This window comes from Oryza sativa, chromosome 4 (genome assembly GCF_034140825.1).
Source record: "Oryza sativa Japonica Group chromosome 4, ASM3414082v1".
NCBI lineage: Eukaryota > Viridiplantae > Streptophyta > Magnoliopsida > Poales > Poaceae > Oryza > Oryza sativa.
The window spans coordinates 12,133,699-12,153,172 of record NC_089038.1 but is presented as its reverse complement, the minus strand read 5'-3'; the positions used below and the strand labels follow the sequence as shown (position 1 = coordinate 12,153,172).

The 19,474-nt window shown below is 44.3% G+C and overlaps 1 protein-coding gene across 1 annotated transcript; it reads left to right on the top strand.

Moving 5' to 3' along the window:
* Positions 1-355: 355 nt before the first annotated feature.
* On the top strand, positions 356-7,357 carry LOC107275667 (triacylglycerol lipase 2). Its single transcript, XM_015779865.3, has 9 exons — positions 356-565; positions 908-1,030; positions 1,291-1,431; positions 4,887-5,000; positions 5,374-5,520; positions 5,632-5,672; positions 6,225-6,304; positions 6,405-6,500; positions 7,008-7,357. The coding sequence occupies exons 1-9, from the start codon at positions 356-358 to the stop codon at positions 7,340-7,342; spliced, it is 1,287 nt and encodes a 428-aa protein (XP_015635351.1). The 3' UTR covers positions 7,343-7,357.
* The last annotated feature ends 12,117 nt before the right edge of the window (positions 7,358-19,474 follow it).

Sequence of the window (19,474 nt, the reverse complement as noted above, 5' to 3'; positions counted from 1 at the left end):
GTTATTTTCCCATTTCTTAAAAAGAAAATCAACATGTAAGAAAAATAAATTGTAACAAACGTCCTGCAAGCTGGAGTAGTTTATTATAGATTGAGATATGACTCTGACACAATGTACACATATGTATGTATAATATCTCGCATGAAGCGCCCGCACGTTAATCCAAGAAGAAAATGACAGACGATATAATATACATGCATAGAACACACATATGGACGTACATAACTAAATTAATCCTGATATAATCCTAGTCATCCAGCTATAAAAGGTTATCACAGCAGGAAACCAAACTGAAATTAATTTCACATCGAACCATACTACTTACTGATCACACACACTGTCACTATACAAAACAATGCCAGGAGGAGGCAACAGATGCGGTTTGCAGCCAATTAGCCTCCTGCAGGCTCTGGCAACAATTATCCTCGCCGTCGCAGCAGCAGCAGCTGCAGCATGGCTGGCTCCGATCGCCGGGACGTCGTCGTCGACGTCGCGTGTGGCGGCGGCCAATGGCACGTGCCAGTCAAGGGTGGCACCGTTTGGCTACGCGTGTGAAGAGCACACGGTAATTAATCAATTGCTTAATTTATAATGCATCGGGTTGATTTCACAGACACTCTATTTTTTTGTTTTTGATATATCTTTTGTTTCTTCGTCTTACTTAAAAATTTTATATGATTGTTATTAGGTGACTTTACGCGTGGCTATTTTTTTTATTTTTTTCATAAGTTTTTTAAATAAGATGAACGGTTAAATGTTAAACACAAATATCTAGTCTTTGTGGGACGGATGGTGTATATACGTGTGATCATCGTAATCGGAGCACTCAATCGTGATGAGAAATTGAGAATGATCGGGTGTTATAGTAATTAATTAATCGATTGATTTGGGGGAATAATTTGTGCAGGTGACGACGGAAGATGGGTACATCCTAAGCCTGCAGAGGATCCCGAGCGGCCGCGGCGAGACGGCAGCCGGCGGCGGCGGCGGAGGCAAGGTGCCGGTGCTTCTGCAGCACGGACTCATGATGGTACGTGTGGAGGAATTAACAGCACGTAAACATTGGTGTGTGAATAAATTTAGAATCTGTGAGTAGTTAAATCAAGTGGTTGAGAATTTTGTTTTAAAAAATGATCTTTTAAAGAATTTTCGAAGCCAAATATTGAATTAGTCTTACTTGTCTTGATTTTACGACAAAAATATATTCAGTTGATGGGATAGATAGGAAATTAATGTTATGGATAGAGCCTATATGTTTTGCACCAAAGTTAATTACTGTTTGCTTTGCAGGATGGGGTGACTTGGCTTATGAACTCGCCCAATGAGTCGCTAGGATACATTCTAGCGGACAATGGGTACGATGTCTGGATTGCCAATAGCCGTGGCACCGTCTATAGCCGCCACCACACTTCGCTCGTCTCTAGTGACTCGGTACATTCTTCAATTTATTCTCTAACGTAACCAACATTTGGCTATAAAATTAAAACACATGTCTATACAAAGTTATGTTTAAAAGTTAGGAGTACCATATCATGGTAACATGCATTGGTGAAGCCAAGATTTAAACATGAGGGGCCAACTTGACAACTGATCAATCACGATTATAAACAAAAATAGTGGTTTTTTGTAGGTAATAATATATCGTATCAATGTAAAAGAACATTATAACACAAAAGAACAATAGGCAGATTGCCATATTGCATATACTTGTTTATTTCAACTAGAAAGAAAACCCGCGCAGATGCGCGGGAAATTTATTTAATTGTTTGTAAAAAGAATACTAAAAGAAGTCAGATCTCACTATTTTTTATAAGAAAATAGATTGTAATAGTAAATATAGAAATATTTATATCCCAGTTATATGTGAACTCGCCTATCATCATTCTTCACAAAAGTATGAGTTAATATGTGTTTGTTTTCTCTTTCATTATACATCCGATTCATCTATGCATATTCATAGGTAATATACGATGGAATAATCTTTATTGGCAAAATTATTTGTGCTAATTATCAACACTATTTGGATGAGAATGTCATAATTAAATGGGATATAATGTGGTTCCATGTGATATTTTTTATTGTAAGTATGTATGTTTTTTCTAGCAAATAGTAGTCACCTGTACGAATGTACTTTTTCCTTTTTTGATAAATATTTTTCTCTGATAAGATAGGTGTGTAATTGTATTTATAAGTTGGATGTGCATGTATTTATATGAGTGCTCACAATTCCCTTTTATACCATTATTAAAATAAATACTTTGAAGAGATTTGGTGGGATGGTGTGAAGCAGCACTGCAGCGGCGTGGCTTCTTCGACAACCTCACCAGAAGTGGTCACTATATATATACATAATTTCAGAAAAAACCTTAGAGCTGCAAAGAAAGAAAGAGAAAACTACTTGATGAGTTGATTATACACACTTTTTCTTCTTTTTGACATCTCTTGTGTACGTACGTACATAGGGAGGGATTAGCCGGTATTTAGGAGTGAGGGATTACATAGATATATTCTAATGGTTGATAATAATGGATCCACTAGTCTAAGTGTAAATCAATGGCTAAATGTTTTTTTCTATTTATTATAATTTTCTTACATTTTCTCTATTTTATTAGAGTGTCTTTGTGGTATCTTAGAAGTATATGCAGGTGTGTAGGAACACTATTGATAATAGTCGTAGTCTACTTGTAATCAACTATTATTTGTTCCAGCTTGGTGTATCTCTACTTACATATCATTTATTGATGGTTCTCACTTAGTACTTCCTTTATCTTTTGTACTTGATAACACATGTGCTTATTGGTTATCAGCTAATTATTAGTTGCACAATGCATGGATGCCTCATAACTATTATGACTTGGCGATTGGTGGACAGTGGTTTCTATATATAACTTATATACATAGGATTAGTGGGAGCATAAGATTGATATATTTGGCTTGTTCCTGATTGACAAAGTATATTATGTACTTCATATTAAGTGTTTTAGTATGTAAGGTTGACTTCGAAAGTGCTTATCTGATTGGCTACTTTGTTATTTAAGATGAGCGTGTTTCCCAAACTACAGAAGTTTCTTGAGCTAAACGATGCGTGTTTTCTAAATACTTTCTATACAAAAGTATTTTTAAAACATGAAATAAACCCATTTTCAATTTTGTAATATTTAATACCTAATTAATCCTTTTTTTATGACGTGCATCATTTTGTGTGTCCTAAATAAACTCAGCCAGATCCATTGAAAGCCTAGGTAGGAGATAAAAGACATCGACACGGTATCAAAAGAATATATTTCGTCGTTGATTTTCTAGCAATATATGAAAAGAAACTATTCAAAATAAATTTAGTAATGTCATTTTAACATATCAATATTTTTTTCTAGTAGGTATTGAGTAAATTTTGAGAATGCTACTCACAGTCGAAGTTGTTTTACTTTTAAAAATAAAAATCTAATAGAATTATACATGTTGTTAAGTGATATATCTATAATTTTAATTTATTTATATTTTTCATGAATGTTTCCATGAGATATATTTTTTATTTGAACATAACTTGAAATAACATATATTTTTATTTTTACAACTTAAATTATAGTTAAGATGTGCTAATTATTAGATTGGTTTTTCAACTAAGTGAGAAATTAAAAAAAAAGGAAAGAGAAGTGCACGTACAATTTTTTTTGGGTCGGGTGTGGGTTTCGGGATACAAATGTACGTACTCACGTACAGATATGGAACAATTTAGATCTTTGGAGATATAAATTTGATTGTTAATTTAGAGGATAGATCTAATGGTTAAAAATAATGGTCCTACCAGATTAAATGAAAATCAATGGCTAGATGTTTTATTTTTTTCTTAGATTTTTTATGATTTTTAAAGTGCCACATGACGACCTTGGAGCGTTTGTAGGAGTGTCACGTGCTGACTTGAGAGCGTTTGAATGAAGTTTAATGGACTTTTAGTATATAATAGATTTAGCGATAAGAATACTGTGCAAATGGATCATAAACGGTGATAATATCTTCTAGGCGAAAAGTCTAAATAAATAGGCAACAATTAGAAAAAAAACTTCTCCGGGATGTTCAGATTCGTAGTATTAGGATACGTCCCATCCGATCATAGGTTGCTATATTCTGGGACGGAGGGAGTAGATCTTAGCAAAATGAGAAACAAACTATCTATCTTAAAAGTATTAAGTAATATTTTAGAAATTTGAGATGATAGCCATCTAATGATGTAAATAATACACATGATTAACAAAATGTATTGTTATATAAGAAAAAAAAAGAGGTTGTTATGGGTCACGGGCAAAGACCCGTGCTCCTTTTGATTAGGGATTAGTTAAGCTGAAAATAGTATATATATTCTCTCCAGTACATACAATACATTATTATCAATTAATTCTTTAATACTTTTATAGTCTGATTCTCTACCGTCCAGACTTCACTCACTTATTATGCAATATAGACGTACCTTATTTTGAGGACGCTACTCTTTATCTATTTATCTATGATCGTATCATGCCAATCTTATGGTGTACACTTATTTAATTTTATGGATACTTGCTACTACAAGGATTCAGTGCACAGCGTGCGCTCGACAGTTCGGGTTAGTTTGTTTGGAAATAGAAATATTATTTGGTTGTTTGTTCAGAAAAGAAAATTATAATTATTGGATTCCCGTGAAGAAAAAACTCTCGATCAGCCTGTTCATATAAAATATTATACTACTAGTAGACACGGCTCCTCTCCCTCATCCCTTCTCTATTTCACCTTATCGTCTGAACCTATGTTGCGTCTTAGGACTAATACTTTTGTGTTTATTTTACTTGCTCTTGCTTATGCCGCTAATTAAAATGGGAAATTTTACAAATTTATTGGCATATGAAACCTAGGCATACTGGAACTGGTCATGGGACGAGCTGTCCAGCAAGGACCTATCAGCAGTAGTGCAGTACGTGTACAGCCAAGCCGGCCAGCAGAAGATGCACTACGTAGGCCACTCTTTGGTAAGTGAAATGGCGTTAGGAACAAAAAAAAAATGCATTTCAGTTTCAGTACCACATGGGTAAAAATTCCCGCAGCCAAACGAATTTTGGTCATCCTTAAAAAATTTTTAACTTAACTCTATTTTTCAGCTTATTTAAACGGATTATGTACTTCACGTTCTGAACAAATATGTTCTCTTAAACGTAAACGTACTTCTACAGTATTGCTTAGACAACTTATTTTAAACTATATATCAAGTTTATTTTTTAAAATATTAAATTTATCACTATAATTGATTGAGTAGATAATCCGCTCGATAATCAACCACCAAGTTTAGGCACACAGACAAATCGATCCTTTGCCCTTGGTTGATCTTCTGAACTGTGGATGCAGGGCACGTTGATCGCGTTGGCTGCCCTGAGCGATCAGCAGCAGCAGATCGGGATGCTGCGGTCGGCCGGTCTGCTCAGCCCCATCGCCTTCCTCGACAAGATGTCGTCGCCGCTGGCGCGCGCGGCGGCCGACGTCTTCTTGGCTGAGGTAAGTTCGCCGGAGCTGACGCCGCCGACGCCGACGACTACGACGACGAATGGCGTGGCCATTAAACGGGCTAGCTTGCTGATTGATTCTGTGTGTTCTCTGCTTGTGCAGGCACTCTACTGGCTGGGGCTCAGTGAGTTCGATCCTACAGGGTAAAGCTCAATTTCTTCCCATTGCTTTTCAGAAAACCGAGTTTCAAAAAATTCAAGGAGATGAAAGGAATTTTCAGATAAAGTTTGAAGTTTAGTTTGCTAAATTTGAACAAATAGTATAGGCTTCATTCGAGCAAATGCAGTTCTGTTTGCTACAGGCACTTGTAGGGTCCAACGGTAGATCTAAAATTTCAGAAATAAGTTCTAAAAAAATCAGAAATTTTAAACAAAATACAATTTCAAATTGAGTGATTTTACAGTCCTTAATAAAGTACCAGAAGATACCATATTTTTAAATGTTAAAAAATTTTAGTATCTCTCAGTACCTTCGGTAATTATGGGTACCAATTTTTTTAAAAACAATTGATAGTTTTTTACCTCTCAAGTACCGTGGAATTTTAAGGTAGTTTCAAGCCTTCGATTTCTCCAATCTTCAGACCAAGATGTTTTCAGAATTCCTATTTATATCGATATTTACGAGGTTTGGTGAATTGTGTTTATTACTGTTCATTCATTTCTTGCTGACAAGTGACAATTTATATTTCTATGCAGAGAATACGTTCACAGCTTGGTCACTGACATTTGCAAGCAACCAGGCATCGATTGCTACAATCTGATGTCAGCATTCACAGGTAATAGTAGCTATATGCATAAGTTGTCACGACCGAATATAATTGTGTTCTTTTTTCAAATCTAATATGTTATTGACCTGCATTTTGACGATTGGAGCAGGTGACAACTGCTGCCTCGACAACTCCTCTGTTCAGGTCTTCCTTGCCCATGAGCCTCAAGCTACAGCCACCAAGAACATGATCCACCTGGCTCAGAGTGAGTATGAGAACTGACAAATAGTCTGTACAAATGATTTTTAAAGAATCCTACCACCTGAAAGAATATGACAGTTTTCCCATCTTTAGTCATCCGTAGTATTTGAGAAGGTAACACAAGGTACCACACTTTTAGCATCAGTATTTAGAGAATTTTTGAGGGCTTTGAGAGGGTGTCACGAGATACATAATCATCACTCTATAATATGACGAAGATAACAAGAGGTAGTATAACAAATCAACATTAAAATTGTGTTACTGCCCGATATCTCTTGAGAAACCATACAATTATTAACTAGATACGTCAATACCTTCGCACTAAAAAAAACTTATCATCATACTTTTTATTTCAAGTGTCCATATTATTTTTTTCTAAAATCAAATACCTATACTCCAGAAAGATGTGCAATAATTTTGGCATAGCTATATAGAGATATTAAATTTTACGCTGAAAAATATAATATCTTATCCGCATTTTTCCTAAAACCAAAATGCTTGTGCCAAGCAGTGATTAGAGGAGGCACGATCGCCAAGTACGACTACGGCAATGCCGGCGACAACAGGGAGCACTACGGGCAGGCGACGCCGCCAGCGTACGACGTGACGGCGATCCCGGGCGACTTCCCTCTCTTCCTCAGCTACGGCGGCAGGGACAGCCTCTCCGACGTCCAGGACGTGAGCCGCCTCCTGCGGGCCCTGGGCCAGTCGCACTCGCGCGACGGCGACAAGCTCACCGTGCAGTACCTCGCCGACTACGCGCACGCCGACTTCGTCATGGCCCGGAACGCCGGGGAGAGGGTGTATGCGCCTCTCATGGCCTTCTTCAAGCTCCAGGAGAAGTGAGAGCGGATACATATATGGGCGAGATGGGTAGTGTTGTCGATTAATTGTGTTTTGAGCATCTGTGAGATAATTAGTTTCAAGGGATGATATCTCATGTTGTAAAAATTAAATCAGGTGTGATAAGAAAATGATAAAAAAAAGGTTAATGATAGTTAGAATTTTATATTTGGAAGGAACACTACTGGAGAATTGATCTTTATCTGGATGGCAAAAATCATTGTCGAAACTAGATTTCGGCAATAATAAAAGGGGGTGGCTATCAAGCTGGAGAAGTGTATGGGTTTGGAGACAAAAGATTTATACAGGTTCAGGCCTTCTTATTCAAGAAGTAATACCCTACTCCTGTCCGGGGATGAATCCGCCGAGTGTCTTATTGATTGTATAATTTGGAGAAAATCAACCTCTGCCCCTAGAGGCACCCGGACCCCCCTTATATATGGGAGGGAGTCCGTGTTACAAAAGATAATCTATATCCCTAACGGAATATGCAGATACAGATAAAATACAGTCGTAACCGACTAAGTCTCAAGGTATTTCCTTGATGTACAAGTTGAGAAACAAACCCGAGATACAAATAAGATATTCTATCTATATTCGGTATCCTATATTCAGCCCAAATATCATCGCCGTGTAGATATGGGATATCCATAATCTCCACAGTAGCCCCCGAGACCTTTGCAGTCAACCATCATAGCCTTCTCAAAGATAATAATCCGAGTGCTTCAAACTTTTCATGCCAAGGCCTGCCGAGTAGCGAAGACGAAGACTGTAAAGGGCGAAAAGATAAAGAATATGGTGCATCGAATAGATGCACCTAATTAGGTGTAGCCCCCAACTATGTGATTAGTTAACAAACTAAACATATAGTTGAGAACAAAATAATAGCACAATCATGCATCATATGACAAAAGCATACACGGCGCCTAAAGAGGCATTCTTAGCCGACTGCTTTTTAGCCACAATTAAAAGGAATCCGAGTGGTTAACACTCTAAAAGGTTCACGAATGAACACACTTGACAGGCATCCGAATAAAAAACTCTAAAGATTACCCACCAAATATTATAAAAATTATGGTAATGAATAAGTCTAATAGCCTAGGCTATGACTATTTACCATAATGAAAACAGGCATATAACATACCAGGGAAATGACTATGGTAAAAACAAGCCATTCCAAGTTAACCCAGACAGCTTTTGTAGCCTAAAAAAGCTTACAAAAACAGCATAACACCTTTCTGTCGGGCACATTTTAATTTGCATTGCAATAATTCCAAAGAATTATATGACCGCGTAAAAAGGATTTTATCAGCATTGGGCAACACTATTGTGCGCATAAATTGCCAAAGCAAAAAAAAATGCCTAAGTCCCTAAGGAGCACAATGGGCCACGCTGTTAAAAGTACTGGGCTGAGGTACTGTTCAGGCCTAAGCCCATTTGCACCTCCGATACCCTTAACAAGAAAACCCAAGATCCAAGCGACTCTTCATCTTCCCCGCCGGAACTCTCGCCATTTTCCCCACTCCCTGCTACAGTACAAAGCTGCGCCGGCAAACTAGGGTTCACCATTCCACTCGAATCCACCTTCGAAAAGTTCATCAAAATCCTTCCCGTGATCCACCGCCTCAATCCCTCACTTCTCCCCAGCCATCCCTCGAATCAAATCAGCACATTCGGGTGAAATTAATGGCGGAAGAGAAGGAAAGCTTTGAAGGCCAATGGGCGCCATCCGACGTCACGGAGGAGAACCTGAAGGAGATGGTGGCGCACGGCGTTCTCCCTGCCAAGGAAATCATCGGGTGGCGGCCAGCATGTGGTGAGGCTTTTCCGACCCCCGATACACACGAGGTTGTGGTCTTCTCCCATTTCTTCTATGGCGGCTTCGCTCTTCCGACCTCAAAATTTTTCCGCGGGATATTAAGCTTCTATGGAATCAGCTTGCATCACCTAAACCCAAATTCCATAGTCCACATCGCCAATTTCGTCCATGTTTGTGAAGCCTTCTTGGGAATTAAGCCCCACTTCGCTCTGTTTCGCCGAATCTTCTTTCTCAAGCCCCAACCAAACAAGAGTAAGCCATGTGTAGTCGGAGGGGCCGGATTTCAGCTGAGGGGGACTCTGAGCCAGAAGTATTTCTCTATGCCCTTCAAGACCTCAAACAAAGGGTGGCATGCAAACTGGTTTTATATTCAGAATCCTGAGCCTGCTCTTCCCGAGTACTCTTGTCTTCCTCCGGTGTACCAAGATACCTGGAACTCGCTTCCGATTGGGGATGAAGCAGCCCAAGCCTTGGAGCTGATGGATCGCATGCTAAAACTCAAAGAACAAGGCTTACAAGGAGAGCAGATTACTCGGCACTTCATCAAATGCCGACTGGCACCAATTAAAGAAAGATCCCGTGCAGCATTCGAGTTTGATGGCAATCATGATCCTAATCGTGAAGAACCAGATTCTCTGGATTTTAAAATCATGAAGGAGAGAATGTATAAAATCTTCTCAAACGCTATCGTCGTCAGCTACTCACATCAGCTGCCAGTTGTGCCATATAACGCATTCAATCTGCCTCCGCAGGTACGTATCCGAAATCTTCAACTCATGACCAAAACATAATCTTGTCTTCATATTGAGTTAACTAACCGTGGAGGCATCTCATTCAGGAATATGTATTGATGAAGTCTGACCCCCCAATCACTCAGCGCCGGTCTCCTCGCCAGCACACCGTTCAGGGAGGTGGAGGGCCGACAATCAGATCAGATCCGCAACCTCAAACCTCCAATCCGACTGGGCAGATAAGTTCTCGCAAGAGAAAGCTGGTGCTTAATGACGACGAAGGTGATGACGGCAACAAATCTGGGGACAAAGGCTCGCCCAATAAACTCCCAAAGCATACCACTCCCAGGAAAAAACTGGCTAGTCGTCCAAGGCCAAAGATTAGAACATCTTCCAGGTATAAACCTCTTGGTACCATTTCACTTCGACATGCTTCTCTCATGGAAATAATACTGAATATTGAAAGAACACTTTGCAGGAAACCATCCGACATAGATCCAACTGGAAAAGATCCTGATCCGACTGTGACAGAACCAAGTTCATCCAAGGATTCTGAGCCGACTGCCGAAAGCCAGCCGACTGGCGCCCATACTTCAGGTGATAATGCCAATCCGAGTGACCAGCCTCCGACTGGAAACCAGTCGGCAGCAACTGAAACTACAACAACCCAAGAGCCCCCGACTGGAAACCAGTCGGATGTAGGTCTAGATCAAGAAACTCCCGAAGTTGAAGCGCAGACGACAACTTCTCAAGAACCGGAGGCTGGTAACGACTCGATGATCGGGTCTCCAGATAAAGAACAAGGATCTCCCCACGCTCAGCTAGGAACATCCTCAAGTAACTCATCTTCTCAAGTGATGCCGATTTAAATAACTTCAGCTTATTTGTCTAATGTCTTGGAAATACATCAGGACCACCAGGCGATGACGAAGAAGAAATTCCTCGCATAAAGGTGACTGATGACTCTCGTCCTCCTATCTTGCTCAAATGGTGGGACGAGAACTCACAAGCTGCCGGCATCGTCATAAATCGTCAAAAAGAAGATGAGGAAGTGTGCCAGCTGAAGAAGGCACTTGGAGAAGCCACTCGCATTGTGAATGTAAATCTTCCGGGTGACTGCCTTTGATGACTTTGTTTTCTCTTCAGCAAAACTAAACCATGAATCATCATGCAGAGAATCCATCTTCGCAATGAGGCCAAGACCGTAACTTTAGAAAAGCTGGTTCCTCATTTGGGAACTCTTGAAGCAGTTAGGGATCAGCTACATGAGGCCAAGGAGCTCGCCAAAAAGACAGAGAAGGAATTAAGGGACCGAATTGCTCAGCTCCAGGATTCAAACTTCGAGCTGAGTGGTTCATCAAAAGGTAATCTCTAGATCTGCCCCATTAATTTACGCTGTCGTAACTGTATCCTCAACCATTTGGATTTCAAACAGCGCAAGCCGCCAGAATGGCTCAAATGGAGAAACAAATTAAAGCCCTGGAAAGAGACAAGGTAGGACTGGCTGCGCAAAGGGACTCGGCCTTGAAGGAGGTTGAAGGTACTGCCAGCTAACAATCTGAACTTCTCTCTTTTTAATGCAGTAGATTTTGATCATAAATGTGTTTTGTAGACCGCAAAATCAAATCTCAAGCTCAATTTGACGTCCTGGTTGGTAAGATCAAGAGGCTTGAAGGAGCAAGAGATGAAGTCGCTAATGTCGCTACACCACTCGTCCAAGCTATGTTCCTCAATAACAGTGGTCCGAGTGCACTCGACGCAACCGAAATCTTCGACAAGCTGAGAGTTGCTCCGGATGTATATTTCAAGAATATCAAGAAAGCTGGAAGTATGGGAGCTAGCATGGCATTGGCGATGACCAAATCCTTGTACCCAAGGATTGAAATTGACGCCATTGATGGCTTTGCAGACGGGACAAGCGAAGAAGCTGCTCTTGATCTTATCAGCAATGCTCAAAACGCGGCTGACAAGATTGCAAGTGACGTTGTAGATCAATTCCGCAATACCGACCTTCAGCCAAGTAGTAATAACTCTGATGATGAAAAGACTGATTCTGACTGAGTATAAATGTAGCAAATGGAGGCATAACTTGTACAATACTGGTGTATTTATGCTGTGCTTGATAAATCTAGCCAAGTCTTTGATTTCTTAAAAGCTTTTATCAAGCTTTGTTGAGCCTAAAACCCAAATAAGCTATTAAAAACTTTCAGTCCTCGCAGACTAAGTAGAAAAACCAAACAAGGCAATGATAGACCAAGTAAGCAAATTAAAGTGATAAAAAATCACACTCCATTATTATGATGATAGCCCCTGACTGACAACGTCAAGAAGAAAACTTGATGTTGACAGTCAAGATAGGGAAGTACAATGATAAGCTTAAGCGTAGAAACGACGAAGATGTTCAATGTTCCAAGAGTTGTCGACAAGTGTACCGTCTTCGCGCTTGAGTCGATAGGAACCTGGTCGGGTGACTTCAGAGATGATAAATGGCCCTTCCCATAGAGGAGATAACTTGTGCCGATCTTGTGTAGTTTGAATTTTCCTCAAAACCAGGTCGCCGACTAGAAAGGCACGGGATCGAACATTGCGATTATGATAACGTCGCAGCCCTTGTAAGTATCGAGCCGACTGAATCAAAGCCGTTTCGCGGACTTCTTCCAATCGGTGCAAGTCATCCACTCGGTCCTCTTCGTAGCGTTCTTCACGGAAATTTCGAAAGCGCAAAGACTCGAATTCAACTTCACTCGGCAACATTGCTTCTGCCCCATAAACAAGGAAAAAAGGTGACTGGCCTGTGGCCCGACTGGGTGTAGTTCGCAAAGACCAAAGTACTGATGGCAGCTGTTTCACCCATTTGCCGGCATAGGGTTTTAGCCGGTCAAAAACACGCGCTTTAATCCCTTGAAGTATCATGCCATTGGCTCGCTCCACCTGTCCATTGCTCATGGGAGGCACCACTGAGGCATAGCAGATCTTAATTCCAAAGTCTTCACAAAAGTCTTTAAAAACTCCGCCAGTGAATTATCTGCCATTATCAGTGATGATCCGATTGGGCACTCCAAATCTATGCACAATGTTGATGAAGAAGTCTCGAGCGTTATCTGCTGTGATTGTGACAACCGGTTTAGCTTCAATCCACTTGGAGAATTTATCAATGGCCACAAAGAGGTGCGTGTAACCGCCGACTGCCTTTTTAAACGGGCCAACCATGTCGAGCCCCCAAACCGCAAACGGCCAAGACAGTGGGATGGTCTGCAACTCTTGAGCTGGTAGATGAATTTGTCTGGCGAAAAATTGGCAACCTTCGCACGTGCGCACAATTTTGTCGGCGTCGGACACTGCAGTAGGCCAAAAAAAACCCTGCCGGTAAGCTTTGCCGACAATGGTGCGTGCGGCAGCATGGTTTCCGCATATCCCAGAATGTATGTCTTTCAGCAATTGTCTCCCTTCCTCTAAAGATACGCAGCGTTGCAGAATCCCTGAAGGGCTTTTCTTGTACAACTCAGCTTCATGCATAACGTAAAGTTTGCTCCGCCTTGAAATCCGCTCGGCTTCATCTTTATCTTGGGGGAGTTCTTGAGAAGTCAAAAATCGTATGAGGGGCTCTCGCCAATCGGCTTCAACCATAGCTACATCATGAGTGCCCGCAACTTGAGTAGTATCTTTGTGAGGTACTGTCGGCGTATAAAGGTGTTCGACGAAAACATCGGAGGGCGCCACCTCGCGCTTGGATCCAAAGTTGGCAAGTCTGTCGGCGGCTTCATTGTTGTGTCGAAGAACGTGACTGAGCTCGAGTCCATCGAACTTGTCTTCCAATTTGCGTACCTCTTGTCGATATGCCATCATATTGTCGTCAAGGCAGGACCACTCTTTCATAACCTGGTTGACAACCAGCTGTGAATCGCCTCGAACTATTAGACGCTTTATCCCTAGGGAAATTGCAATCCGCAGTCCATGAAGGAGCGCCTCATACTCGGCAACGTTGTGGGATGCCGAAAAATGTATCCAAAGCACATAGCTTAATCTTTCTCCAGTTGGGGAAATCAAAACTACTCCTGCTCCAGTGCCCGAAAGTCGTTTTGATCCGTCAAAATGCATGGTCCAGTGCTCCATCTTCTCCGCGGGGGTATCCTCCTGGCACTCGGTCCATTCGGCGACAAAATCAGCTAACGCTTGGGACTTGATTGAAATTCGGGGCTTGAATGATATGTCCAAAGACATCAACTCCAAAGCCCACTTAGCAATCCGTCCATTTGCTTCGCGGTTGTGCAGTATATCACCGAGTGGAAATGATGTGACCACCGTTACCGAGTGACCTTGAAAGTAGTGAGATAGCTTCCTGGTAGTAATTAGAATACCATATAACAGCTTCTGAACCTGAGGGTACCTCGTTTTGGAGTCGGCTAGGACCTCGCTGACAAAGTAAATCGGTCGCTGGACTTTCTGGACATGGCCTTCTTCCTCGCGCTCAACGACCAAGACTGTGCTCACAACCTGGGAGGTGGCTGCTACATACAACAACAACGGCTCCTGCGGGTATGGTGAGGCTAAGACCGGTGGCTCGGTGAGGAGTTTCTTGAAATCTTCGAAGGCCTTCTGTGCTTCGGGTCCCCACTGGAAATCGTCTGTTTTCTTTAGTAGCTTAAAGAAGGGCATCCCCCGCTCGCCAAGTCTTGAAACAAATCGGCTGAGCGCCGCCATGCATCCAGTCAGCTTCTGAACATCTTTCTGGGTACTTGGCGGTTTCATGTTGAGGATAGCAGTAACTTTCTCCGGGTTGGCTTGGATGCCCCTATGAGACACCATAAAACCAAGCAGCTTCCCTGACGGTACTCCGAAGGTGCACTTTTCAGGGTTTAATTTCATCCTGAAAGCGCGGATGCTCGCGAAGGTTTCTTCTAGATCCGAGATCAAATCATCCTTTTGCTTGGTCTTGACAACTACATCATCCACATAGGCTTCAACGTTGCGGCCGATCTGCGTTGAGAAGCATCTCTGGATCATACGTTGATAAGTTGCTCCTGCGTTTTTTAGTCCGAACGGCATGGTGACGTAGCAGTATGCTCCAAAGGGCGTGATGAATGAAGTCTTCAAGCAGTCGGATTCCTTCAGTCGGATCTGATGATACCCCGAGTAGCAGTCCAAAAAACTGAGAAGCTCACAGCCAGCGGTCGAGTCGACTACCTGGTCAATGCGAGGCAACCCAAAAGGATCTTTAGGGCAAGATTTGTTGAGGTCAGTATAATCAACACACATGCGCCATTGCCCCGTTTTCTTCCGTACTAGAACCGGGTTTGCCAGCCAGTCGGGATGAAGGACTTCTTTAATGAAGCCTGCCGCTAACAGCTTGGTTAATTCCTCCTTGATCGCGTCCTTCCTGTCTTGTGCGAATCGGCGGAGTCGTTGTTTGATAGGCTTGGCATCTTGTTTGACATGTAAGGAGTGCTCAATCACCTCTCTAGGAATACCGGGCATATCAGATGGTTTCCACGCAAAGATATCTTTATTGTTCTGAAGAAAGGTGATGAGCGCGCTTTCCTATTTACAATCTAACTCGGCACCTATTACAGCAGTTTTAGTAGAATCAGAAGGATCTAGGGGAATCTTTTTAGTCTTGGCTTCGCTTTCTCCACTTTTTGAGATCTTGGTAGCGGGCACTTCTCCTTCGCTCGCCGTGGCTGCAGCCAGTCGGATATCCTCTCGGGCTGACGCCATCTCGCGGGTTTGGGCCATGTCGCAACTCTCCTTGTCGCATGTGACGGCTTGCTTGATGTCGCTCCGTAGGGATAGGACTCCTCGGGGACCAGGCATCTTCATCATCATGTAAGTGTAGTGCGGGACGGCCATAAACTTGGCTAACGCCGGGCGTCCGAGTATGGCATGGTATGCTGTCTCGAAATCGGCGACTTCAAAGCTGATATTCTCTGTGCGGAAGTTTTCCCGAGTGCCAAAAGTGACCGGGAGGATGATCTGGCCGAGTGGAGTTGCGGATAATCCTGGAATTACTCCGTGAAAAGGCGCATTGCTTGGTTTTAGCTCGGAGCGAGGGATCTGCATATCATCCAAGGTCTTAGCGAAGAGGATATTGAGTGCACTGCCACCGTCGATGAGGGTTCTGCGAAGCTTGACATTACGGACCACTGGGTCTAGTACCAGGGGGTACCGCCCCGGATGGACCACTCGGTCAGGATGATCCGAGCGGTCAAACTTGATTGCAATTTCTGACCATCGAAGATACTGGGGCGTGTCGGGCTGAACAGCATTGATCTCCCGTTCAGTCAACTTTTGCTTCCTTTTAGACTCATAAGCCAGGGGGCCGCCGAAGATATGGTTGAGCTCCTTGCGGTGGTCTTGAAATCCTGCCGGGGTGTCGCCGTCGTCCTTCTTCCTCGACGTGCTTTGTTCTTCGTCAGAGTTTTTCCGTGTAGTCTTGGTGTATTGCTCCGCAAACTGCTTGTAGACGAAACAATCTTTGGCCACGTGGTTGGAGTTAGGATGGTGCGGGCATTGGGAGTTCATGATCTTGTCGAACGTGTTGACGCGCGAACGCTGTCGAGAAGAGTGAGTGGCGGTTGCGACAAGTTCCTCAGGCTTACGCTTGCGGTCCTTATGGTTGTTACTTCCACCTCCTCCCGTAGCCGGCGTACCCTTGTTTGGCTTCCAACTGGGACCCGACTGCTTTGATGCGGTGACGGCGTCTTCGGCTTTGGCGTACTCGTTGGCTTTTTCAAACATAAGCTTGACTGTCCTGGGAGGCTTACGCCCGAACTTGCCGACCAATTCTTCGTGGCGAATCCCTTTGGTGAATGCGGCGATGATAACGTCGTCGGTGATGTCGGAGATCTTGTTACGTTGTTCGGAAAATCGTCGGATGTAATCTCGAAGGGATTCTCCGGACTTCTGAATAACGTTGTAGAGGTCGTATTGTGTGCCGGGACGCTCGAAGGTGCCTTGGAAGTTGGCGATGAAGTGGTCGCGTAATTCAGCCCAAGATCCAATTGTACCACGGGGCAATCCATGGAGCCAAGATCGGGCGGAATCCGCTAAAGCCACTGGTAAATAGTTCGCCATGGCCTTGCTGTCTCCTCCTGCTGCGCGGATTGCGAGACCGTAGACGGTAAGCCACGATTCTGGGTTAGTGGTACCGTCGTACTTCTCTATTCCAGTCGGCTTGAAGCCGGCTGGCCAATCCACTCGACGCAGGTCGTCGGTGAAGGCTGCTACTCCGTCAAGGTCGTCGTCGTGGCGGTCCGGCGAATGATGATGGCCTCGAGCTGCTCGGCGCTGTATGATTGTGTCGCGAAGATCGACGGGGCGGCGACGAGGTGGTGAGCGAGGCCGTTCCACTCGGCGCTCCCTATGATGGTCGGGAGGTGAGTGAACGGACCGCTCGTCGTGACCCCTGCTCCTGCGATTGGATCCTGCGCCGGTGATGCTGAGGCTTGGATGACGGTAGTCATGAGATCGGAAGTGGGGGACTCGGCTGCCGGTCGGCGTATGGACGCTTTCGGAGTTAACTGGGACCGAAGCCGCAATCATGGTCTTCGTCTGGTTCAAGATGTTGACGACGTGATCAGATTGATTGAGCTCGTTTTCCTTGAGAAGGGTGTCGAGGAGGGTGATCGCGGCAACCGCATTCTGTTGAGGGGTGCGGAAAACCGGTGTCCCTTCAACATCTTGTTGGCCGATGAGATCACGCGCTCGGCGCCCTGCTTCCAAAGCTCGCTGCCGTCGATCCTCAGCCTCCTTCGCGGTCCGCTCACGCTCCTGCTGCTCACGCCGTAGCCGTTCTTGTTCTTGTGCTTGATGCTCCTCCTCCAGTCGGCGACGCTCAGTCTCGCGACGTGCTTCGGTCTCCCGGGCTTGGCGTTGCTCCTCCGTCTCGTCATCGGCCATGAAGACGCCGAAGTAGAGAGGGGTGTAGTTGTCATCTAGGCTTCCGTCGAAGTCGTCGAGATCCGGGTCGTTGTAGCGAGAGCTAAACTCGTCGTACTCCACGATGTCGGTGGGGCGCGAGTCGACGGTGGGAGAGCTGTAGTAGCCATCCAGCTGATCCGTCGAAACCGTGCCGAGTGGTTGGAGGATGACGCCGACTTCCCTGAAGCTAGGCGAAATCGGTGTTGAAGCCGACTTCCGCCTAGGCCTACGGGATGGAGACGCTGTCGTGATGGAGACGGCCGCCAAATCGTCGGGGAGCTTCATCAGGATCGGTGGGTAAGCCCCATCATCTTGATCTGGTGACGTTGGAGAAGATGCGATCTCACCCAAGTGGTTTGAAGCCAACTCGATTGAGATGGTCTTGAAGTAACTTTCAGCCGCGTTTGGGAGTCCAAACGGGACTGAAATCCGGTTCTCTCCCGACTGGTCTGACACCGAGTCAAGGAGAGAGATCTTGCCGAAGTTGTTGGTGACGAAGTCGAGGCTGCCGAACCGAAACGTCTGCCCAGGTGGGAAGACGAGGTCGTCGATGCCGGAGACGGAACCCATTGCACTGATCGGCGAAAAGCTTGACGCAACCCCTACCTGGCGCGCCAACTGTCGAAACTAGATTTCGGCAATAATAAAAGGGGGTGGCTATCAAGCTGGAGAAGTGTATGGGTTTGGAGACAAAAGATTTATACAGGTTCAGGCCTTCTTATTCAAGAAGTAATACCCTACTCCTGTCCGGGGATGAATCCGCCGAGTGTCTTATTGATTGTATAATTTGGAGAAAATCAACCTCTGCCCCTAGAGGCACCCGGACCCCCCTTATATATGGGAGGGAGTCCGTGTTACAAAAGATAATCTATATCCCTAACGGAATATGCAGATACAGATAAAATACAGTCGTAACCGACTAAGTCTCAAGGTATTTCCTTGATGTACAAGTTGAGAAACAAACCCGAGATACAAATAAGATATTCTATCTATATTCGGTATCCTATATTCAGCCCAAATATCATCGCCGTGTAGATATGGGATATCCATAATCTCCACAATCACATTAGTCCCGGTTTCAACAAACTGGGACTAATTCATCTTTAGTCCTGGTTCAAAAGTCCATCTTTAGTCTAGTTTCGTTACCAACCGGGACAAAAAAAATTATATCTTTAATCCCGGTTGGTAACCGGGATTAGATATCTCTCTCCCACGTCATTGGCATCTCTCACTCTCTCTCCCCCTCTCTCTCTCTTCCTTATCTCGGCATCGGCAACAACGCCTTATCCCCTCCTCCTCCTCCTCCTCCCCTCTTCACGCCTTCTTCTCCTCCTCCTCCACTCCTCCTCCCCCTCCCCTCTCGTCTGATCCCCTCCTCCCCTTCCCCTCTCCCTCTCCCATCTCCACGGCGACACCCTCCCTTGCGTCGGATCGGGCGGGAGAGGAGCCGGCGGGAGAGGCGGGCAACGGCGCACGAGGCGGCGGCCTCCCCTCTGCCAGATCCGGCGGGAGGGGAGGCGATAGGATGGGAGGGTGGCCGGGTGGCAGCCCGGTGGAGGAGGCGGCGGCGGCGGCCGGGCGGGGCCCTCCTCCTCCTCACCCCCGTCTGCTGGCTATGACTGATTTGTTTTTAGATTTTATTATAGATTTTTTTAGATTTGGGAAGAT